At 37.0% G+C, this 11,852-nt stretch overlaps 1 protein-coding gene across 1 annotated transcript; it reads left to right on the top strand.

Annotated features, from left to right (window-relative positions):
* The first annotated feature begins 5,693 nt into the window (after positions 1–5,693).
* lrrc18b (leucine rich repeat containing 18b) lies at positions 5,694–9,546 on the top strand. The gene is made up of 2 exons (XM_053640129.1): positions 5,694–6,085; positions 7,679–9,546. The coding sequence occupies exon 2, from the start codon at positions 7,683–7,685 to the stop codon at positions 8,448–8,450; it is 768 nt and encodes a 255-aa protein (XP_053496104.1). The 5' UTR covers positions 5,694–6,085; positions 7,679–7,682; the 3' UTR covers positions 8,451–9,546.
* Positions 9,547–11,852: the final 2,306 nt, after the last annotated feature.

Raw genomic sequence — 11,852 nt, 5'->3', positions numbered from 1 at the left:
TTCACCAACTTCATCCTGAAAATTCATCCTGTAATTCAACCACATATTCAATCACTGTTTTCATAAAATGTGATTATTATCAAATCACAAAATAAGCTCTTAAGACTTTAAGTATGATGCAAATGTCCCTTTCATCCTTAAACCAAGATTTCCATTGGATTTTGTTCAACCATGAAATTAAGCTATTATCTAATATACCACAGTATTGCAGAATTCTCAAATCTGATTGGGCAGAAGGAGAAGCTATAACGTTACTGATAACAAGAACTAACTTGCCGCATGGATGTTCCACAGCATTAAATGTAACTAGAAATGGTTAAAAAAAAAAAAAGCATGACGTGTTGTTCATTAATACATTAGAAATTGTAATAGTTGACAAATCGCTGTGTTATAAGAGGAATACAGAACTTCAAGACATGCTCTTATAGGGAAATTAATGCTCCTCAGGGTGGTAAGGGCCTCAGACCACCCCGCTGTGGATTATTTTCCTATAACAGCACATCCTGTTGTGTTTTATTCCTAGTACATTCTGCAGCAGTCTCTTCCAAGATGGTGACCGGTGTGGCAACAGCATGGCAAGATGGTAGCAAATGAACCTACAGAAATTTCAAGAAACAGATCCCCTTCTAGAGTAAGCGAACACCAAAAGTAAATGAAGGGGAAATGATTCAATTATTTAAAAATCCTAAAAATAAGATCTTTCCATTTACGCTAACGTAGTAACATTACACCGTACAGTAATAAAGTAAGCAAAGCAGGTGGAGGAAGTCTGGTGGAGGCTCTATCGTGTGCACTACTTAAAGAGAGGGTGTTGCAATAATAAAGCATTTAAAATCCACATCCTTCTGCTGACTAAATAAACTGACCCTTAGCTCTATACCTTCTAGCTTAACTCTAGATGTCTCAAAGACAAATTTAGTTTTCCACCAACCCACTTCTTTAGTTAAAAAGAATAAGCAAAATGTCAAGCAGTACAAGATGGCCTCATGGGTGTAAATTATAGGAGTCGTTTAAAGGCTGATGTGAAATATTTAACAACTTGGGAACTTAAGTCAAGTCATCAAAATGTGTGGGAAGTTGCACCAAGCCAACACACAAATAATTTTTTGACAGTAACATTATGAGACTAAGAACACACACGCTTTTAACAGTGACTTGATTTAATATATTATGGTGTATATTTTCCACATTCACAGTTGTGGACTGGTGTAACCCTTTGCTCAGTTATATTAAGGTTGATACACACAAAACAACACACAATTCCTTGTTTAAAAAATAAATAAATAAATAAATAAAAAGCCTATCAGTTGAACTCTTAAAAAAATATACATAACTATACTGATGTGCATGTCCTACAGTTATCATAGACTTATGTCTAAGCATCTAAACATCCATTTGTGAAATGGAAAAAGCCTTTGGTTTTAATTGTGCTTAAAATAGGTCATGTATTTCTCTCATTCGTCTTACTTTAGGACATTTTTATTAGAATCAGTGGACAGTCAGATTTGCTTGATTCCGTTCCATGGGCCCAAACAATGACCCATTTACCCGTTTCCATCGTCATGTTTTCCGTCCGAGTTGTTTTGACCAGAGGAGATGAGAGATGGAACATGGAGAAAATAAGGAGATGTTGTAATGGATTCCTCAGTGGCAGAAAGAAGAAACCAAACTGGCCAGATACACTGACACACAAACCTGAGAGCGAGACTGTGGGTGAAATGTACTCCCAAGAGATCCAGATCACATTTCACATACATGCAACTACAATGTACACAGAGTTGTCATGTTCATGCGTGCAAACACACACACACACACACACACACACACACACACACACACACAGCATGTAGCTGCACAATTAAACAACATTTCTATGGTCTTACATAAAATAACATTTTTCCACTTCATTCATAATTTTGTACTTATACGGAATAAAACACTTAGGGGATTGTTATAGGAAAATAAGTTATTGTTACAACCCCAAAGATTACTATGTCCCTATAACAACACATCCTGAAGTGTTTAATTCCACTTATATCACTTCAATTTACTAACAATTACAATTTAATTTATTAAAGAACAACAAATACATTTTTCCATTTTCAGTTTGTTTAATATTGTTGAAATGCCACAGACCAAGCCAGTTCCTGTTCTTATTTATGTTATAGCAGCTCTAAACAGTCTTTTCCTTACCAGCGTCTGTTATTTCTCTCTCTTGAGGTTAATAAGATAAAAATGCAGCTTGTCATGTTACTGAGAAACAGGAACGCTCAAAGTCCTCTGTCCTGAAGACTCTCCTGTGTCTGAAAACTTAATATTAAAGGTTTCCTTCTGACTGTTGCATAGTGCTGACACTGGAGACTCCTTTCATCCATTTTCTGTACTGTGTCTCCTATATGCGTTCATGTGGGAGCCTGGAGCCTATCTAGAGCACAAGACGGGGAGATACTCTAGACGGGGTGCCAACCCATCTCAGGGCACAATCGCCTAACACTCACACACCCATTCACACGCTATGGACAATTTAGATATGCCAAAGCAGCCTACAATGCATGTATTTGGACTGGGGGAGGGAAGTAGAGAAACCCCCAAAGCACAGGAAAAACATGCAAACTCTGTGCACACAGGACAGCGGTGGGAATCGAACCCCCAACCTGGGGGTTGCAAGGCAAACCTGATAAGCCACTGTGCCCCCCACTGGAGACTCCTTCTAAAAATAATAAATAAACATCTCCTCATATATCAACAATTATATGCTAGTCACATTACTCACTACCAAGTTCATGTTTTCAAAACTCTCCACACAGTTAGCACAACAGCGCTCTATGTGAACTAAACAGTAAATACTTTTTATCATTTTGACACAAAATGCATTTAGAGTCTTCAAAATTATTGCATACGTTTTCAATCGATTTCTACCACCAGCAACACTACAGTATGAATTTCGACAACACAATTAGCAAATGTGTATATTTTTTTGCTTCAGAACTGATGGGTAGGAGATTTATATGGAAAATTGATAGCAGTTAGCTAAGTAACAGTATTATTAAGAACTAAATAAACTTTCTAAAAACAGCCCAAGTAAATGTTCTGGGTCACAGAGGTACGACCAACACACTGTATGGAGGAAGATCGTGTCACGAATCCAGAATCGGACGATACAATACAGAGTTCTGGGTTTCGATTTTTTATGTGTTTGTGCTGTTTTGGTAGTTGCTAAGCTGTGTATTTGTGCAGGAGAGGTATAAAAAGTTATGAAAAAAGTCATTGTTAGCAATTGTAAAAACAAAACTGTAGAAACAAAAATGTAATGAGTACATGAATCTTAAATTAAATTAAACGAATTAATTAATATAAGCTTTTCATTGTGTATTCCTGTCACCTTAGATAAGGATACACGTCTCCCATCATTCAGTATAATGAAACGAGAAGAGTTTATAGGAATGATAATGATTCAGAATGTTTTTTGTTGTGTTAATTAAAAATGAATTAAAAATAATATCAGTATTTAAAAAAAAAACTACTTCACTCTGTAATCTTTTATTCCTAAATGTTTGAGTATATGCATGCTCTACATGTATGTACATAGTCCTACAATTACATGAGCTGCAATCTTGAAAGTGTGTTGATGTCTGTGGATGTGTTGTGTCTTTTCTAAATGCCTCTCAGTCAAAACAGACATTTAAAAAATCATGTTCGAGGTTTGAGTTAACTCTGCTTTTCTAGGAAGTAAAAAATATATATATATATTTTTTAGTAATGGCTACCAAAAATCTCAAATGTAACCTGAAAATTTAATATAGTCAAGGACAAAGAAGACATATCATATAATAAAGTTCATGATTTGTATATATAATAGATTCATTGTTAACTAGAATTAATATGTGCCAAAATTACTGTCAACCCTAAGGATTATTTTAACTAAAGGCAAACAAATTGTCTCCATTTAATCATATCCCATGTCCCTGGGGTAAAACAATGAGGTTGCACACATGTCCCTTTTATATAATGTTTATATAATTATATCCATTCATCCATCTTCTACACCACTTATACTTCAAGGTTGCAGGGAACCTGGAGCCTATCCCAGGGAGCATGGGGCACAAGGCGGGGTACACCCTGGACAGGGGACCAATCCATCGCAGGTCACAATCACACACACACCCACTCATACACTACGGACACATTTTGGACATGCCAATCAGCCTCCCATGCATGTCTTTGCACTGGAAACTGGAGCACCCGGAGGAAACCCCCACAGCACACGGAGAACAAGCAAACTCCGCACACACAGGGCTGTGGCAGGAATCGAACCCCCAACTCTAGAGGTGTGAAGCATACAGTACGTGCTAACCACTAAGCCACCGTGCTCCCGTATATAATTCTATATTTAAATATATTTAGAAATAACTCAGTAGGTTATTTTAACTTGGTCTTTTCTGTTGGTTCGACTCACGCCACAAATTCCATTTCCCACCCTGCACTGCGGCCGACAAACATGGCCGCCAATGACTGTAATTCCCAGATCACGCACACTTGCATCCAATTCACAGCACAATCACAGCAACAGTACAAAAGGACTTCCATTCCACTCACTCACGGCGAAGTATACGCGCCATTCCTTGCGTTTGCGACCATAGCTGCTCGTATCGCTGCTTGTGTTTCTGCTACTGACCTTGTTTTGCCTAGTGTTTTCCGATATTGTCCTGCCTCTTATATCCTGTTTGTTGATCGCCCGAACTATTACCTGTTTAATGATTCTGAGTTTTGCCTACAGTTTGGAAATTCTCTGCCCGGATCATTAATAAACACCTCTACCTGCGTTTGCATCTGTCTGCCCGTTCATCACGTGACATATTCATAGTTTTGGGGCTTTTATATTGTTAAATACTCTAGCAATACAGATCATGGACACGTCTCAGCTGCGTTTCTGTACTGAGTAGGTTTGCAGTGGAGAAGAGTGAGTTTATATTTCGCTCTGGAAGTAAAGTATGTTTGTCTTTTCACTGTGTCAGAATCTCTTGTAGTGAATAGGAGCTGATCATCAAGAACGATATACAGTGTGCAGTCTGCTTTGCATTGATTGTCATCAGTAAGTGTAAAATATGCCTTATGTCATATAGTATCACTTGATATCGGTTGTCAGTATTGAGGCATCTTTGATGTGTACCAGTAAATGAGCATGGTATTGGGCCAATACCTGATACCATTATTGGGATTGATGCATCCCTCAAACTTTTCATTATTTATAGTAATTCCCTTAGACGTATAACTAATCTGTGACTTAGGATTTGGCTGGTTGTTCCAATATTAATATTTATAATAATAATAATAATAATAATAATAATAATAATAATAATGTAGCCTACAGTATGTAAACATAATTATTACATTTTAAAATTATAATCATATATAACATATAATTATATATTTTTTGAAAATCCACATACTGTGGTGATATGTGGTTGTAACAGTAGCTATGAAGAGACAGTCAAAGACACTTGTTACAATATGAAAAAATATGCTTTACCACCTCAGCCAAGCATAAAAACTTTTCCCAGATATCCCCAAATAACCATTTTATTTGTCTTTTCTTCATATCTGTTATTCCAATTCAGTTTTTAAATCGACATATTATAAAAAAAAATTTTAAAAAACATAATACAGACATACATACATAATACATTAATTCATAATAAATTAATTATCAGTTAAAAAATTATTAAACTATAGGAAACAATCTAGCATACAATCTACATTTACAATCGAGCATAGTTTCAGGCCCTGAAAATTCTTCCAACTACCCTGAGAACAATAAAACAAGATTCTTTCAGTTGCCTGGTTACTGAAGAAAACACAGCCAGCTTTGATAATGCTAGAGCACTGGTCCAGTTGTCTTGGAAAGGAGAAGCAAGCAAATCGTTTTTATTTACAGGCTAGTGAGACTGCATTGTGAATAATTCATATGGAAGAAGTCTCAAGAATAGAGGCACAGCTTTAAAAGAGGATATAGCAGCTTCTCTGAGCTAGAGACGTGAAACTATCTGGTGGTAGACCTGCCTCTGGATAAAGACTGGAACAGCAGGTAAGAATGCAAAATTTGAATTTGATAGTATGAATGCTTGTTCTTTTGTTGTTTTGCTTTGTTTTGCCTTATGTTAAGACTTGACATGGAAATGCTTTAAGGATTTGTCGGTGATGACAAAAAATCTAACCCCTTTTTCAACCTGTCCCAGATATTAAAGCCTCTGAGCTCATGGTTCACAATAAACAAAACTTCCTTCTGAAACCAAAAGCTGTTCAATTCTCAAATTGAATTCTCAGACTGGCCAGAATGTGTTGATTAATCTTCTATAAGAGCAGCTCTGACAGTAGTTTGGCTGTAAGTCATGATCTAATACATTACTGTTTCTATAGTAATAGCTCATTCTTCAGGGCTCTGCATGGCAGACGCTCCACATAAAGTTAGCTTGGATTAAAAACCAACATTAACATTAAACAAGAAATGTAACCATAAATTGATCAAAAGTATCATGTGATATTTTTTAATTAATAAAAAAATGTAATCGCTGAAAATTTCTGCTATTGGAAAGTAATATGAGGGCAGTTTATTACAATTTACTTCTATTTCAATTTAATTTTACATCTAGTGTACTACATTCAATAGAAATATTGAATAGTAAAATTAGCTTTAGAAGTATTAACTACATAGAGACAGGTGACAAATGAAAGGAAAAAATGATGGCTCTGTGATACTGTATTTGCGGTATTTGTGTTTTGCTGGCATGATCGTCCACTCGTCCACGCACTCGCAAGTGTGTTCACTTGTTCCATTAAAGTGAAGGATCACTGCAAATCAATACAAAGTTAATCTGACTGATCACCTTTATCCTTTGATAAAACATCTCAATTCAATTACATTTTATTTGTATAGCACTTCTTAAACTACATTGTCGTGAAGCAGCTTCACAAAAATCTGAAAGCAGGTTAATATTTGAGCAATCCATATATATATAATGAGCAAGCAACAGGAAAAACTCCCTGAGACTCACAGTGGTCTGTTCCAGGATGGCTCCACCCCTATCCAAACTACTGTACATGAGGACTCACCTAATGGTTTGATGAGGATGCAAATGATGTAATGAGGTCATATGCTATGACCTTCACAAATCACCAAATCTAAGCAATATTTTTTTAAATGTCCTATTTGGAATTTGGGAGAGATAAGTTAGCTCGTGCTTTCGACCACATCATCAAAGCACTAACTGAGGGAATATCTTTTGGAAGAATTGTGTTCATCCCTCCAGTACCGTCCCAGAGACTTGTAGAATCTGAACATTAAAGCTGTTCTTGCACCTCATGGTGGCCCAACACCTTACACTTTATGCTTACACTTTATAACAACTTTCCTTTAATTTGTCACATGTCTGTAAATATAGATGAATTATGAGTTGACTCTAAAGACAATTTGCAGATATTCGTAGTGCACTAGATACATTAATGACTGTAATTTATTTCAAAGTAAACCATATATTGACTGTAAAGTGTCTGGAAATATAAAATATTGCAAGTATTATACTGTATATGAGTCACAAGATGTGAATGAAAAAAGCACTGGTATTATTTGGCAGTGGTACTACATCAACGCTCACTAGATTATTTGTTTCTATTTCCTAAGGCAAATGGCGAAGGGTAAAAGGAAATCAAATGAACCCAAAGGGCGAAAAATCACGCTTAAGATGGCCAAGAACGCCGTGAAGCTGACGATGGATGGCAAGCGCCGTTTAGAGCTCAGCAACATGGCGATCACTACTTTCCCTAAGTGTATCCTCAAACTATGTGATGTGGATGAACTGGACCTGAGCCGCAACATGATTAAGAAGATTCCGGACACAATTAATAAGTTTGTCAACCTGCGCCTGCTAGACCTGCATAGCAACCATCTGGAGCAGCTCCCAGAGACCATTGGTCACCTACAGAAGCTCCAGAACCTCAACATGTGCAACAACATGCTAACCACCTATGGGATCCCACATACACTCGGCCTCCTTAGGAACCTGAAGAAACTCAACCTGGGCATGAACCGCATTGAGACGGTTCCACATTTCATTGCAGGACTGAAGGAGCTCTGTGAGCTTGGGCTCTTTAACAACCTTCTGACTCAAATACCGCTCTGGCTCCAGAAATTGCCCAACCTTCACATGCTCAATGTCAAGTGCAACCCACTACCTTTAGAAAATCCGCCGAAACTGGACCCTATTCAAAGGGTAGAATGCCTCTACTTGGTCAGGAAGGATTGCCTTTGTAGTGAATGCCTCAAGAAGTATAAAGAAGAGAGAGACAGGCTGGACAAAAGGCTTAGTGGAAGCTCAGTACAGAGAAAAACCATCATTGCTGCATTAATTACGACTAATTCCACAGAGCAGGGTGATGAAGCAGTGTGCAGATAAAGGCAATGTGTGAACCAGAAAAACTGTGCTCCGATTTATGTGAAGAATAAAAATGCATGCTGAATATATTCATGATCATGATGAAATCATTATTAAACCACAGTGCTGATTGGTGAAATATAAATAAAATGTTTATAAGAGCAGTTCTGACAGTAGAGTGCATGCGCCACATAATCCAAGTAAAAGGCTTAAAAACCGTGCTGTTATTTAACAAAGAAACATATAATCAATGATAAGTTAAAACAGCGTCGGCTATGCACTGCTCAGAAACAAGGCAGACCCACATGTGAGATTTGTATTTAGGCTAGACAAGAAAAAAAAACCCAGTGTAAAAATTTTAATAATACATTTTCAACTTGGCAGTTTTTAACTCAGTCGTCATGTTTGGCTTCACTTCCTCACAGCCACATACACACATGTTCAGCAGTGATCACGTTAATATATGGGTCTCAGATGTGCCATGCCAATAATTAGACCTGTAGCTTGTCTCCATAAACACCACCGTCCCACTGCAGACTCCCTCTAAACCACGCTTCCACCTGCTACTCTGTGGTTTAAGAAGAATAAAACACTTCAGGATGTGCTGTTATAGAAATATAATCAACTTTGGGGTCGAACATAGGGCTGCCCATTGTTATGTTTTGTTTTGTTTTTTCCTATAAGAGCATGCCCAATATTTTATTCCTTATCACTAAATAATCTGCATTAGTGTGTGTAATCTGTATTAGACCACGTGAAAACTGCAATGTGTAAATTGTGTGTGTGGGGGTGGAGGTGCGAGAGAAAGAGAGAGAGAAGGAGAGTAAATTGGGGCTTTCACTCCTGTTTCACGCTCCAAACAGCAGGTACAAAGACTCTTGCATAATATGAATACTGTTGCATTCATACTGTTCGCTAATCAGCATTATGACTAAAGCACCGTTTATCTGCACCAAGCTACTGCTTCTCATTTCTCTCACTGATCTCTCTGTCTACAAGGTGCAAATCAGTATGATTGCAGTTAGTTATCCCTGAATTTACATACTCACACCAATTTCCCCTCTAATTGATAAGAATGCTGACAATCATGAGGGACACACACTTTTACACGCCATTAGTCTTTACCCAACCTTAGCTATTCTGAAAGTTGCATACTGCTTCATATGCTCATTCATTCAGGTATTCCGGTATCAGCCAATTACATGGCAGCATTACAATGCAGGAAAAAGGCATGCAAAAACAGGTCAAGAGTTTCAATTAAAGTTCACATCCAAATTTAGAAAATCTTCAACTGTCCAGTTTGGGTGAATCTCTGCCCACCATATCCTCAGATTCTTGTTCCTAGCTGACAGGAGTGGAACGTGATGTGATCTTCTGCTGTTGTAGTCCATCCACCTAAAGGTTTGGTGTGTTGTGCATTCTAAGATGCTTTTCTGCTCACCACAGTTGTAAGCAGTGATTATTTGAGTTCCCATAGAATTCCTGTTAGCGCAAACCAGTCTGGTTATTCTCCTCTGATCTCCCTCATCGACAGGGAGTTATTACTGTTTAAACTCTAGTGACTCTTGTGTGTGAAAATCAGCAGTCTGTAAAATACTCAAGCTAGCTCGCCTGGTACCAGTAACCATGCCACTGTCACAGTCACTGAGATCACTGAGATTTGCCTCATTCTGATGGTTGATGTGAACATTAACTGAAGCTCTTGTATCTGCATGCGTTTATGCATTGTGCTGCTGTCGCATAATTGTTTGATTAGAAAATTGCGTGAATGAACAGATGTACAGCTGTTCCTATTAAAATTAAAAAGAGTGTATTTGTCATTGTAATCTAATGTAATAATAAACAATATGAAAATACAGTTTTCTTTTATTTACCCAGGGTGCAGTTTGTAAAATCCTGCAGGCATATTTTGTGTGTGTGTGTTATTATACACATATAGCATATCTTTAACAGTATAATAATTGCAGGATTTTTTATTTTTTTTATCATCATTATAGTGGTATATTATAATGATGTTATATTCTACATGTAGCACAGAGGAGCAGTGCACATCTAGGCCATGAGCCATTATCATTATCGTTACTATAATATTTCCCAGAGTTTTATTATATTATGCCACTGGGAATTTGCTAACCACTTTGTGTTTCATAATTATATGAACGCTTAATTATTTAGAGAATAGCAAGTGAGTTTTTGTGTTCATTTATTCTAAATCAAATATTTTAAATTTGACAAACCTGGAGTCCATTGAAAATACTCATATGTTTCAGGTTTAAAAAGTTAGTTATGCATTATCAATCTATACAATATAGTAAGCAGATATATTGTTAGCAAACACTGTGAACTAAGATCTAAAAAAAAAAAAAAAAATGCATTGATGTAATTTGCATTTTGCATCTTGGAAACCTAATTAAAGCTGAGGTCAATTTTATTGGCCCTTTGACCATTTGCAGACATTTGGGACCACATGATTTAATGCTAATTAACATAATTGACACACTGGTTATAATGTAAGTGATGACCTTTTTACCCCTCCTTGAAATCAGTAACTATAATAGTGACACAAGATAATTGTTGCTACAGACTAATTGTGTCGACATTAGCCAGCTATCTTTGGTGATATACTATGACACAGAACCGCTTTTTTATATCAGCTAAATTATTTTATATCAATTTCAATTTATTTGGAGAGCAGCTCCTATGTAGTTATCTTGATTTCACTATTTTTCTTAGCTTGTATCTGGTAATAAAATCATTTCAAATCACTTCCATAGTGTTGGGTTGAAGACCACTTAATTGAGACCAAGTCAAGCCTGAGTATAGCAAGGGGGCAAGGCAAGACCAACAGCACAAATGGCCAAGGCCTTGTCAAGATCGAGACCAGGGATTATTAACTACGATATCCCTTTGGTAATATAATTACGTACACAGGACATACATAAGAGATGCTAAGGATAGTCTGTTTTTCTAGCAAGTAATGCAGTGTAACCTTATTTTATATCATTGCATTGGGGGTTTAGGGAGCGTGTGTGAGGTGAATGAATTGACTTGAAGTATGTCTCTTGGGGTATCAGCTCCCTAGTTCAGTAGTCAGGGCATTGATCAGTGTGTCAGCCATTTTAAGGGCTGTCTCAATCGCAAAATCCTTCCAGTGCACTTAAACGTTTGCGCCCTAAAAATATCCCACAATGCACCACAAAAACCGGGACGCATCGATGCTCATTATGTTCTCTTACTGGAAATGGCATCATGATTTCTCAAGCCTCTCAGCTCGAAAAAATTAAATGGGGGAGAACGCTCAGCCAATGTACAATTTGTTTAAGTCTAATGTGTTTAATGACTTTTAAAAAAAAATCCAGTAGCTAGCCTACAATCCTGCTTGACATATAAAATTTTGGGTGATGTTTTACAACGCAAGTACGT

This window comes from Ictalurus furcatus, chromosome 13 (assembly GCF_023375685.1).
Source record: "Ictalurus furcatus strain D&B chromosome 13, Billie_1.0, whole genome shotgun sequence".
Classification (NCBI taxonomy): Eukaryota; Metazoa; Chordata; class Actinopteri; order Siluriformes; family Ictaluridae; genus Ictalurus; species Ictalurus furcatus.
The sequence above is the reverse complement of the archived record's forward strand: the minus strand, read 5'-3'. Positions and strand labels throughout refer to the sequence as shown.

Excerpts from the sequence above, each read along its gene's own strand:
- lrrc18b (XM_053640129.1), top strand. The coding sequence starts at position 7,683 with ATGGCGAAGGGTAAAAGGAAATCAAATGAACCCAAAGGGCGAAAAATC.